The following is a 14,261-nucleotide window of genomic DNA, read 5'->3' as shown; positions in this document are numbered from 1 at the left end:
CCTCCATTTCGCTCTACACTCGCGATTTTCGTGTCAAAAATTACCCCAAAACGTGTGGAACTCCTATCTTCGACAGCAAAATACCCAGTCACAGGTAGTATTATAATTTTTACACGAAAAAAAGTATAAAAAGGTTTACTTATTTGTTTCTTGGCATATTTACAATAATGAATACTTCTCTCCAGGACTTTTGCTGAGCAAATCGTTTCTTTTTATACATATAAAACCTATCTAGTACATTCCTGTACATTTAATGTTCGTAAGAATTTAAAAAATCGCAATATCTCCAAACGATTTCGTATTTTGATAGTAGATGGAATACTTTCTGTAGTAGAACGATAAAAGTGACCGATAAGATGGCGGAATGAATGAGTTCGGGATCCGATAAGTGATCCATAACGAGAATATCGCCGTCTAAAAAATTTCGTAATGTTTAAAGAAGAGAACTTTTCTCCTGTTCGGTTTGGCCAATTGGACGTAATAACAGTGAAATATTGAATCCGAGCGTAAACTGCAATTTAATGGAGTCTCTGGCACGAATGTCTGCAGGACATAGAAGACCCGATCGCGTTCCAAGTATACACGTGAACGAAGAAAATTCACCCAAGAAGGGAAACACGACGTGGGTACCGAAGGGTACGCGTCCCTGAGCCCTGTTTCGCGGGACTTGCGCGGATCAACGATAGTGATTGGCGATTACGTTAACCAAACACCGCGGTACACGCCCCTGCAATTTGCCCGGGGATCATCTTCCCCTAATCGCCGCGCTAATAACAGGATTACGGAGGCCTGGCTGCGGAGTCGTATACTTATCCCTAATTCGTTGTATCGTTATTAATATATATAATACAATTGAGAACGTCTCGTGCTGCGATAAGGGGGCTACAACCACGGCCGGGGCACGCGCGAAACGCAAACGAAACGCGGAGGAACTTAATTTTCCGCGAAATTTTCAAATCAAACAAACAAAAATCAAAAATCAATTTTCCATTAAAATAGCCCTTTTTATACATTGCAAATTTTATTTTTAAGATAAAATAATGTATTAAGACAAATATTTCACTGTAAATATAATAAAGACGAAATGAACTTTATATATTTTTAAATACATTTAAACAGAATAACAAACAGATAAAAAACATTCACAAAGAAATAAAATTTGTTTAAATAACTGGTATTATTCATTTTGAAAACAAATTATCTCAAGAAAGAGCACTCAGGAGCAGATCAAATTTATAATGATTCAAAATAAATGCAAAGAAATAATTTTAGTTTAAAAGTTAAAGAATTATCCATATCTTGATATGCGAGAATTTTGAATTATTAGAACTAAAGCAGAACGCCTTAAACTTATTTTCAAATTTATTTAAAATTAAAACCATTAAATTTATTCCAATTTCTAAGTTAATTATAAGAACAGATCAAATTTTTTTTAGAAAATAATCTTTGAAAATTGAATGTTTTATATACTATTTAAATTCTAATCAAGCTTAAAAAGCACGAGTTATAATACTCTAAGCTTCTGAAAGATGATAATAGAAAAGAAAATTCTTCAACGTGTAGTTATAACGAAGTGTAGTGAACGAAGATGATCAATGTAATTTGAATAAGTAGCGTGCGTGTATAACTACATTTAATTTTAAACGACTTTGTTTACTTTTTTTATTTTAATGCGATCGTCTATACCCAGTCCAACTTTTACTTTAACGATCTTCATTTCTTTTGTACCATGACTAACGTGTGAAAAAATATGCAGACAACCATTTGTGCATACATAATTAACTTATTCTACTTTTGCTCGTGAACTGCTCTAACCTATCTGTTTACGCCGCGAAGTGGAAAAGAAACCAACGTAAAAACAACGCCGCGTAAACTTGAATTTCCACGAAAGAAGAAATCGCCACAATATACAATGTCAAGAGATTCAAACTCTAATTAGTAACAGTCTTGCTGAAAACTTTGATTCCGATCGCGAGGAATGAAATTGCTCCCGAAACACAGTTCGCACGATTGTTGCATTTTAAATTTAACAAAATTAGGCCATCGTATGTATATTAACGATCACGGTTACGACCCAATTATGAGACAATCGAGAATGTGTACTTTCGAAAAAGAAGAGAAACATCGGTACTGACATTACCGTATAAAATATACAAATAATGCACCCAATGACTCTTCACGAAGATCGATATAAAACTTTCGGCCTTCGTGGACGATTCTTTAAGATCCTTTGCTCAATTTTCATGTATATTTATAGGCATAATTAGTAAAAAATAAATTACATGAATAATTCAGTACAGAGGTTGTTTCAGGTCATTTACGTCATCCTATTCGAAGCTACTTAAAGCTCTCGCCAGTTATAATTAGCCGGCAAGCTTGCACTTATTTTGCATTGAACACGATTTGTAAACATCCTGCCTTTCTCTTTATTCGTTAAACCCGCCCTGCGTAATAAAATAGGCCGAAAATGTGGAATAAAACCACCATGGAAAAGCTAACGAATGTAAATCAAGAATCACCCCATTTGTGATCGGTTGTAACCAAGTTGCAATTGTAGTAAAAAGATCGATTTTCTGGAAAATCGATTCCAAATGTGTTGGATAGTTGAAGTCAGCATGGAAAAACTAACAAATGTAAACCAAGAATCACACCATTTGTAATTGGTTGTAACCAAGTTGTAATCGTATTAAAAAGATCGATTTTCTGGAAAATCGATTCCAAATGTGTTGGATAGTTGAAGTCAGCATAGAAAGACTAAGGAATGTAAATCAAGAATCACTTCGTTTGTAATTAGATGAAATCAAGTTGTAATTGTATTAAAAAGATCGATTTTCTGGAAAATCGATTCCAAATGTGTTGGATAGTTGAAGTCAGCATGGAAAGACTAAGGAATGTAAATCAAGAATCACTTCGTTTGTGATTGATTGTAACCAAGTTGTAATCGTATTAAAAAGATCGATTTTCTGGAAAATTGGAATAGTTGGAGTCAGCATGGAAAAGCTAACGAATGTAAATCAAAAATCACCTCGTTTGTGATTGGTTGTAACCAAGTTGTAATCGTATTAAAAAGATCGATTTTCTGGAAAATCGATTCCAAATGTGTTGGATAGTTGAAGTCACCATGGAAAGACTAACGAATTTAAATCAAGAATCACTTCGTTTGTAATTAGATGTAATCAAGTTGTAATTGTATTAAAAAGATCGATTTTCTGGAAAATCGATTCCAAATGTGTTGGATAGTTGAAGTCAGCATGGAAAGACTAAGGAATGTAAATCAAGAATCACTTCGTTTGTAATTAGATGTAATCAAGTTGTAATTGTATTAAAAAGATCGATTTTCTGGGAAATCGATTCCAAATGTGTTGGATAGTTGGAGTCAGCATGGAAAGACTAAGGAATGTAAATCAAGAATCACTTCGTTTGTGATTGATTGTAACCAAGTTGTAATCGTATTAAAAAGATCGATTTTCTGGAAAATTGGAATAGTTGGAGTCAGCATGGAAAAGCTAACGAATGTAAATCAAAAATCACCTCGTTTGTGATTGGTTGTAACCAAGTTGTAATCGTATTAAAAAGATCGATTTTCTGGAAAATCGATTCCAAATGTGTTGGATAGTTGAAGTCACCATGGAAAGACTAACGAATTTAAATCAAGAATCACTTCGTTTGTAATTAGATGTAATCAAGTTGTAATTGTATTAAAAAGATCGATTTTCTGGAAAATCGATTCCAAATGTGTTGGATAGTTGAAGTCAGCATGGAAAGACTAAGGAATGTAAATCAAGAATCACTTCGTTTGTAATTAGATGTAATCAAGTTGTAATTGTATTAAAAAGATCGATTTTCTGGGAAATCGATTCCAAATGTGTTGGATAGTTGGAGTCAGCATGGAAAGACTAAGGAATGTAAATCAAGAATCACTTCGTTTGTGATTGATTGTAACCAAGTTGTAATCGTATTAAAAAGATCGATTTTCTGGAAAATTGGAATAGTTGGAGTCAGCATGGAAAAGCTAACGAATGTAAATCAAAAATCACCTCGTTTGTGATTGGTTGTAACCAAGTTGTAATCGTATTAAAAAGATCGATTTTCTGGAAAATCGATTCCAAATGTGTTGGATAGTTGAAGTCACCATGGAAAGACTAACGAATTTAAATCAAGAATCACTTCGTTTGTAATTAGATGTAATCAAGTTGTAATTGTATTAAAAAGATCGATTTTCTGGAAAATCGATTCCAAATGTGTTGGATAGTTGAAGTCAGCATGGAAAGACTAAGGAATGTAAATCAAGAATCACTTCGTTTGTAATTAGATGTAATCAAGTTGTAATTGTATTAAAAAGATCGATTTTCTGGGAAATCGACTCCAAATGTGTTGGATAGTTGGAGTCACCATGGAAGAACTAACGAATGTAAATCAAGAATCACCACGTTTGTGATTGGCTGTAACCAAGTTGTAATCGTATTAAAAAGATCGATTTTCTGGAAAATCGATTCCAAATGTGTTGGATAGTTGGAGTCACCATGGAAAAGCTAACGAATATAAATGAAGACTCACCCCATTTGTGATTGGTTGTAATCGAGTTGTAATCGAATTAAAAAGATGGATTTTCTAGACAATCGATTCCAAACGGAACATTTTTAGCATAGACAGCTCTGATTCTGAGGTACGCGTAGATCGGTAGAGAGTGAAGGAGTGTTATTAGAAAAATCTGGTTAAATAATGTGATGTACTCACGTGTAGTGGGAGTAAGAAGGGCTGGCCTGTTCGATATGCGCAGCCGTTGAGAGGCCTTGCACGATGGCAGCCGAAGGATCCCTACCTGGCGAGGAATTTTGGGCTCCCGGTACAGCGTGATGGTAGCGCTGGCACATTTCGGCCAAATTCCACCCATGGGCATCCATATATTAACACTGCTTCTCTATTCTTTGGCGTACCATCCATTTCACACGCGTTGTGACACTCCCTCTTTCTTGGTCCTCCCCGTACGTTACGTTTAATTATTCACTTTCGCGTGTCGTTCATCACAGACAAGATCGGCACAACGGAAACCGCGACGAATGACACTCGCGTAATTATCGTCCGCGGGTTGGATTCCGAAAATCGAAATATCGCACTCGTAAACCACGCGGATCCTCGACGACGACGCGGATCCTTCTTCGTACGGCCGGAAACCGCTGGACGCTGGGAACAAAACAAACGGTCGACGTTAGCGGGTATCGGGTCTTAGCAAAACGATCCGCACACACGCACGCACAGTAGACGAAGAGAAAATCGAAGTAATAATGAAATTACAGGCGGACGAAACGGGATCGCGATACGAACGTAAAGATTACGGATGTTCATTAAATAATACTCGAATTGATCGCGGCTTAAAGGCCGGGTTAATGAAAGTGTCTAGTTAATTTCAGCGGCAATGAGCTGGTAATAGAGTTCGTGTAATAGGAGGGTTCAAAACGCGATACGAGATAATCATCGGTATCTAGCTACGATATCGATCGACTACCATTCGAGCATCGACGGATTGAACGTTAATCACTACTGTACCGGGAAATCAACGGAACGGCTGTAATCGCTATCGATACGACGGTCGAGTTTCACCTAGTCTAACATAAGAAAGGTTAAGACTCGTGAAATTGATCCAACTTCGAGGCTGCCTATGTTTAATGCATCAAATTTTAATTCGTGGCTATAGCATGGTCTACACGATACAGGGCGGTTCCTGAAATTGTGGAGCGATCGAGACGGAGGTTAACGATCGGAATATTTCCGATAAAAATGATCACGATATATACATATATCTTTCTCAACCTATTAAGAATTTAACCTGTCGATATATAAATTTTATGTGTTAGGTATTTATAGACGTCGTCTGAATTAGTTAAATTACAAATTACAATGCTTCTGCTTTGCTCTACCTTTAACGAGATCTGTCGTCGTGCTCCTACATTTGTTTATTTTGGGGAAAAATAATATCGAGTATCGTACGCTCCGAGGATCCATAAAGTGTTCTTGATGCAAAGGACATTTATGCTTTACATTTATACGACAACTACGTCCAGTAATTTTTTTTGTTATGTTTCTTTTCTTTTGCCGCGATATGAGATCCACGTTTGTTCGTCCTTTTACCATAAAACAGCTGCAGAACCACCTCCGGGCAACGATTTCGAGTCGACAAAATAATCAGCTCTTTTCAGAGCTACCATATTTTAAGGAAACGCAGGAAACCTCGAGTTTAAACTGACGAGCATTATGGGGAATTGCTCTCTAAACGTGTTTTGGCATTTCATTATGGGCCCCGAGCGGGACCTTTAAATTCTTTTATGGGCTATTCGTGGACTAATACAAGAAGCCAGGACTCTCGTTGTATTTCTTTTCTTCCTGTCGCAGTTGTACTTGTAAAGACTAATTAAAAATATAATATATAATAGAACTGACAAAAATATCGTAACACGTCACAGCTATTTCGGTAACTATATCCCGAGGGGTCGCGCTCCGGAACGAAATGAGTTTATTAACCAGTTAAGTGTGGTTTGACGACTATATCCGTCATGCAGATGTGGCAGAATTTTGTGTCATGACGACTATATCCGTCATGCGTAAAATTTTGATACAATTTGATATTTAAATTGTAATTTTGGCGAAAACTAAATTATATTCGTAAATTTTAATACGTTTAAAATGTTTCGAGGTCAAGGCAAAATGAAACAAACAAATAAAAATTATAAATAATTACTATAAAAAAACCACATATACTACGAATTAGTTTTCGTAAATGTATCGTTGTCTTTTATTAGTCATCACAGAAGCAATTACGGATTCATATATTCATTATGCATTGTACCATGCTTCGCTCAACGCCATTCTCTAACAGCAAATTAAAGTAAGAAATTGATTTTTCATGTTTTTTTTCGTTCATATACAAAATATTTATGTTAATTTCAGTAAATAAATAAATGTGAGTAATGAAATGAAAAAAATAAAAGTCATTTTATTACAACCTAATTTCATATTACACATACTCTGTGTTTGACGTCTATACCCGTCCATCGTTTGATTATCGCGACACACACTGGTGCGCGCTTTGCAAAAAGATCGCCACAGCTAACTGGTTAAGGTGACCATAATTTACTCCGAATGACTGAATCTATTAATTTCAAAGCATCTCTCGTACGGGTTTATAGTTTACGTTGACAAATTTATACAGAAGTGGATTAACATTTTTTTAAATAAACGCGTAAAAATTGATATTTCAGAAATCTGTTTGCTTGATTAAATTCGTTGCCAGAAAAAAACAAAACATGCATATAAAACAATTTTTCTACATCGAGTGGTTTGGAGATACTGGTGAAAACTTGTCTGTCATTCCAATCTTTGCCGATTGTTTCTACCCCCAAAAAATTTTTATGGGAGATTCTAGAAGCCAAAATAGGACGAAAATCAAGGATATTAATTTGTTGATCGAGGCTTCGTTAAAAAGTTATAGAAACTTTTCCGGCCACACAGTATATTTTCGGTAAAGAATTTTTTTCTCGAAAATGGTTAGGATTTCGAGGGTATCTCCATTTACCAAAAATGATTGTAATTGACCCCCGCAACCGAAAATAATTTTTCCAGAACGATTTGAAATTTTTTTTTACACCGAAAAATTTCTGCACCTACTCGAATTTTTTTCTCGAAAGTGCGTAGGATTTCGGGAGTATGTGTAATGACCAAAAATGATTGTAATCAATCCCTGCAATCGAAAATAATTTTTTTAGAACGATTTGAAAAATTTTTTTTGTCGAAAAATTTCAGCACCTTCCCGAATTTTTTTCTCGAAAGTGGGTAGAATTTCGAAGGTATGTCTATTCACCAAAAATGATTGTAATCGATCCCTGCAAGCAGAAATAATTTTTTCAGAACGATTTGAAATTTTTTTTCTCGCCGAAAAATTTAGGCACTCCTACCTTGTCGATTTTTCTTAAAAATTCGTTCTTTATTTTTAATAAATTTGGTTGGCGCTGTATAGAAAAGTTTTTTAATACTTTTTTGCAGGTATCCATAAACTCTAGTTTCCCCCAAAATTTCAATGAAATATATTCACTATTGTAGGAGTTATGGCAGTTTGAAAATTGGACCACTTTTATAGGGTTTTTCTCACTTTACGGTGTTAAGGACCAACTTTTCGAATATTTTTGGAATTTCTTACCCTGTATAATGAGATACAAATTAGAAAATAAATTATAACACACAGCAACATTTTTGACTATAATAGCTCCACTGTGAGAAATTGTAGGACAGTTGAGAACAGACTATTTGTAGGTCATAGGTATTGTTTTAAAACCACAATTGATAGATACCGATAATGGGATTAAATCGAATGTAAAAAATTGCAGATAATGAATATGTGACTTCATACAGAATTATCGAGAATTAATCTGTTATTGGAAGCAAACTGTGAGAGATACGTTTGCACTTGTACGGACTATAATGTTTATAGAACGTAGGTATAAAATTTATACAGACAAACAGTGTACGCGTTGCAAGTTTAAACCAGGACAGTAAACGTATAAAAAAATAAAAATTCAAATAAAAAAAATGATCGATCATGTGAATCTTTTGTTCGATAAATTCGACAAAAGAGTTACTCATGCGATGTTTTGACATATAATAAAATTATAATAATAAAAGTAACAATAACAACGATAGAAATCACAAAATTTAAAATTATAAAAACATCGCTCAAATAGCCTTCCATTTCTCGAATCTTCATAAATGGGTAAAATTACTTTAAAAACATCATTGGAAAGTGCTGGGTTTTTGTTTATAATTGTCCAAATTATTAACTGTTCCAACACATTTTCATCTCCCAAATCCTTGTTTTTCTGAATAGTATTACTTTCCAAAAAAAAAGAAAAAAAAAGAAAAAATATCGATTTGCTGACTGCCTGGTGCCCTTAAGAGGTCTCGGTACACCGTTCAGAATTTGGACTCGAAACGACCGATCTTAAATATGAAATGGCCGTTTTTTCTATTCGATGATTATGTATATCCTGATTGTCCCGTCTGACGAACGATCCAATTACGAGCTAAATAGGCCGCCAATAATTTCGGCCGTTAAGTGGCGCGTTGCAGCCTGGCCGGCTTTAAAGTTATAATTTCCTCCCGAGGAATTAATCGTCGACTACTGGGTTGGGCACCATGGGTACGCCGTTTTCCTCGTCGCCGTCGCGATTGGGTGTTAATCACGCCGGTGACCACGATATATCGCGCGGCCGGTCAATCGCCAATAAATTACTAACGAGAGTTATCTCGAGGAGCGGACAGTAAAACGTTGCGTTTCTCTTTCTTTGGGACGCAATTAACCGGCAGAGAATTGCATACGTTTTAGCACCTAAAACTATGAAACCAGATACCGCGCGTGCACGGTGCTCGATTACAAACGCGACCCGCGTATCCTTCGCGCGTTGCAAACTTTATAAATGAACCCGAAGTTCCGTCCGTTTCATCTTGTACGCTCGCTACGAACGATCCTTTTTTATTCACCCTCAAAGTCAACGACACGCAAACACGTCGAGATTTTTGTCACCGCGAGTCCATTAAACACCGGCTCGAGAGACCTCCGAGTTGGAATAATGGTTCCTCCGTTTGCGATACGGCCAATTTGATTTATTACATTTTAAAAGGCTTTCTCTCGTTTCGAGGCTCGCGGTGATTCTTTAAACGAAAACAAAATTCTCAAGCTTTTCTCCAACGTTCATGGAGAACGATATTGAAAGGCTGGAATGGAGTAAAATCAATGTTGCAACGTTGGAGTAACTTTTAGTGTGACGAATGAAGTATTTGTTTTTCTGAATATTTCACACGATTATTACAATGTTCTATTTTGTTTACTATTTTCTATTATTTCTCCAACTTTTCAATCTACTTTCTACTAGGGGCCAAAATAAGACGAAAATCAAGAATACCAATTTGTTGATCGAGGCTTCGTTAAAAAGTTATTAACGTTCAAAGTTCCGCCTGTAGGACGGCAATCTGCGTGCACGCGATAGTGGTTCTCACTCAGCGTGAGAAACTCTACTGACTGACGTATCGACAGCCTTACAGTTTTCTTAGTAAGTACCACTATCATGCGTGCGCAGCTGTTCGCAAAACAGAACTTTAAACGTTAATAACTTTTCAACAAAGCCTCCATCAACAAATTGGTATCCTTGATTTTCGTCTTATTTTGGCTCCTAGAATCTCCCATTAAAATCAAGTTCCTTTTACTAAAAAATAGTAATAAATAAACAGCAGGCTTAACCGAGAAAGTCTATAATTCAGTATTTTATTTTTTATGTATTGGATAGTTGGAGTCACCATGTGAAAACTAACGAATGCAAATCAAGAATCACCCCGTTTTTTAATTCGTTGTAATCGAGACGTTTCGTCTCGAACCTTTCGCGCATCGCTGAAACTATGAGCTCGCACTATCGTCAGTTTTCTCAAATAGTTCGGTTTTCTCAAGCGGCCGTCAATTACGACCATCGAGTTCCCAAAAATGTCGAACGAAAGGAAACGAAACGACGAGGACTGGCGGCAACATTAGAAAGTCACCGGTACGGAAACGTTGATTTATAATTTCCAGATTTTACAGGCACGGTATATCGAACAATCTCGCACGGGTAATTGTACACTCATTACGCCGTTTGCATATTATTTACTTTCCACGCGAGCCCGTAACCCGTCTGGAAGATGCGTATCGCATCTGTGAAAAGTCGTCGCCGTGCAGAAAGAAACGAAAATGAAGAAACACGAGCGACACGAAACCGATCATTTAACCGCCACGGTGGAAGAAAATCAGCTTGTACGAAATACTATATACGTATAGTACGATATCTTAAAAAATACTAACATTGTATAATTCGTAATGCATATGACCAGTTAACGATCGATATTTTTTTGACGAACTGTAATTGTAACATTACCGATGTAATCCAAGGAATAAGAAAATCGTAGCTAAAATGAAAAATTTTATGACATCAATAATTTGGAGTGCACAGAATGTGGCAGTTTTTATTTATGAAAAACTACATTTTTCAAATATTTCGGTTGGTACAAGGTCAGAAGGCAAGAAAAACGTTTTTCATCGCGCGCAAGAGCACTGTGGCGCAAATTATCATACGTATTTGCGATAAAGGTGATACGAAAAAAATTTCTAAACGTTTAAAACGTCAAGATAATTTCATCGATCGATTATTTACGGTCCGATAAGGCACGAAAACGCAGAGAAATATTTTTTCCAGGGACATTGTTACGCGACCCCGCGACATTCCGTGCGCTTTCGATCCTCCATCCTTGTAATGACATACAACGCGCGATGCAACGAATATCGCGTATCGATCTGGCATTATGATTATTATTGCGTTATGCCTCGCCGCGATTGAGACCTCCGTTTGCAACAAGTACGTTCGCGTTCGCGTGCATTGCACTTCATTCCCTGATTTTTCGAGTGTTTTCGCCCAAAGATCAGGATCCTTTCAGATTAGATTAGATTTTAATTACTTTAATCCTGTATTACGATTAGGTATTTCAAAGTTATCTCGTGTCGAGTGAAATTAAATAATTTACACTTGGTATCGATCGATAAAAAAGAAATTTGTATACATCATTCATACGTGACTCTGTTTCTGTTAAACAATATTGATCCAAAACTGTGTTTTAGCCGTGTAGAAATCTGAAAACGTATTATAGTTTTTTTCAACACATCAAGGTGGTCTAATTTCAATTTTGAGCCATGTTATTGCATGTAGTACGGGGAAAATAGACACATATTATTTTTAATTAGTCATTTACGAAGCATACAAGAATTTACATAGCTGTTGCTTTTTCTGAAAAAATAATGCTGACTAGTCCATTGTGATCCTCGTTTTATACTTAACGTATGAAGGACCGTCGTCAAAGAGTAAACCAATCACTTTGCAATTTTATGTAAATGTCTGTACTAATTGTAAGAGCTAAACAGTCGACAAGCAAGACTCCATATTTAGTCTATGCGACGGTCGACCAAGATACAATATTTTGACTGTAATCTGTTGGATCTTCAAACAAATATACAATGTTTGTATACACGGAAGATACGAACAAAATGTACTTTTGAAATTAGAGCGCTGAACGCCCGAGACATTAGTAATCCTATAGTACAGCGAACGATCGATTCGCGAATGACAAGATCGAAAATCTCAGAAAAAATTACGTTTTCCACACATTTTCGATAAACTTTTGTTTCTTTTAACAAGTTTTATTTCCTCATTTTCAACGAGTTCCATCAGCCTCTATATTATTCTTGCTTTTTATAATACGATAAATAAGTATTAATACCGTCAAGTAGATCACTTCACTGTCCAAATAAATATATCTTTGCTATCATCGAAGATTATGATACTATCAGATTTTATAAAGTAATTACTCTTGAATATGTTATTGTTTCCTTTATCTGAACACATGGACACATTTTATATGATTTTCGTACATAGACGAACGTTTACTGTCGTTCGTAGATTTTCATTTTCTACGACGTTATTAAACGCGTTCGTCTATGAAGAAACTAATTGCATCGAATTATGCTTTCCTCGAAGCAATTTAATTCCCGAGCGAATAAATTTTCAGTACCGTCAACAGTTCTCAAGATATTTTAGCGGTCAGGCTGTGTGCAACCAGCGAAATTGTATTCTCATTTTTGTTCGATCGATCGTTAACCGATTTCCGATCGCAGCATCGAACGAGACTTTGTTTTTCTGAAAATCTTAGTTTCGTTACTTGTGCCATATACCATCCACGAATTCCATCTCCCATTTAAATTAAATTCATCGAGAAAGATCGCCCCGTAGCTTGCGTTACGTCACATTTGCCACACCCCGCATAGATCTCCGATTTATACGATCGACGCGTGCGCAGCTCGGTTCGATTTGACTTTATCGCCGCCCATAAGTTCGATTCAGACTAAACGAAGTTTCACGTTACGTACGGCGGAAAATGTACCGGCGAGCGATTTTCTTCCTGATTTTCGATGATCCACGACCTCGTTATCGCCCCATTGATCGCGTGTACCTCTCAATCGGGCGACGGACGAGCTCAATAGCGGGCTTAGTTAGAAGCGTTTCGCCTCCTTCGCTCCTCCGAAGACCATCGAATCCGACCTGGCCTCTCGAATCGCAGTATTATCGGCTAGACTGTTACGGCAGCGCACGACGACGAGGTCGTTCGTTTAATATGACGAATGCACGTTTCGATGGCGCAAGCCTGAATTTATTACGCGTCGGTAAAATTTAAAAGGATACTCGGGCCCGACTTCTCGCTTCTGGACGGACTAAATTCTTATCTAGATAAAAATCTCCAGCAACGAATGATAACATTTAATGACGTATCGCGTAACAACATTTCGTTGGTTATTGCGTCGCACAATAAGAAAATTTTGTGTTCTCTAACGTTTATTATTATTATTAGTCCTTTATTAAAGGGAAGAAAACCCCTTTAGTGTGAAAGATGTAATATGTAAGGACAAAATATAGATTATACATAGTGGATATTATTGCTTGTAAAATTTTAACAAAATAATTTACAATGCCCTGCAAAGATAATTTTAAACTTTCTAATGATTGTTTAATTATATCTGTTTTTATCTTGGAAATGTTGTAAGATGGCTTTCAGAATAAAATAGAATATGATTTCTTAAATACTTTGATGACATGTACAACAGAAACGATTTATTTTCCTTCTATTATGCAATATTTGAAGATTAGTATTATTGAGTCATCATAATTATGCGAGTCAAGAGTATAGGACAACCACTGTATCTATCGACAAGGCGAAGGTGCTGCACCCTTTCGCTATTATTAATATACGTTTTATAGCATGGAGACCAAATTATACTGCCATATTCTAAACTAGGTCTTGTCAAAGTATAATAGAGAATTTTTAGTGTATTAGTTTTGTTAAAGAATCTGGAAACTCTGTGAATAAGTCGGAGAGTTTAGAGTAACAAGAGGATACAGTAGAGTCTCGGTTTCTAGAGGTGCTTTGAACTTTACGATAGAGATATTTCCTTCTCAAGACATCTATGGAACAGGAGGAACTTATAAGAATAAAGTTATTTTCATATTAAGATTTGAGTTCCATAAAAATGTTTCAAAATAGACAGAAGATCGACAAATTAATTAGCTTCAACCCTAATGATCCTAGATCCTCCTGTTCTGAAGATCGAGACTTCTATATTTACAATTTCTTCAAAAAAGCTGTTA

At 36.1% G+C, this 14,261-nt stretch overlaps 1 protein-coding gene across 1 annotated transcript in view; it reads right to left on the bottom strand.

Moving 5' to 3' along the window:
* LOC122399523 (putative transcription factor SOX-15) overlaps positions 1 to 14,261 on the bottom strand; it is a 71,214-nt gene that overhangs the window by 53,346 nt on the left and 3,607 nt on the right. The window contains exon 2 of the mRNA XM_043400261.1: positions 4,738 to 5,184. Coding sequence (XP_043256196.1) covers positions 4,738 to 4,904 — 167 coding nt within the window. The 5' untranslated portion in view covers positions 4,905 to 5,184. The remainder of the gene's footprint in view (positions 1 to 4,737; positions 5,185 to 14,261) is intronic.

This window comes from Colletes gigas, unplaced genomic scaffold, assembly GCF_013123115.1.
Source record: "Colletes gigas isolate AHSC1104 unplaced genomic scaffold, ASM1312311v1 Colletes_gigas_Sc00013, whole genome shotgun sequence".
Classification (NCBI taxonomy): domain Eukaryota; kingdom Metazoa; phylum Arthropoda; class Insecta; order Hymenoptera; family Colletidae; genus Colletes; species Colletes gigas.
The sequence above is the reverse complement of the archived record's forward strand: the minus strand, read 5'-3'. Positions and strand labels throughout refer to the sequence as shown.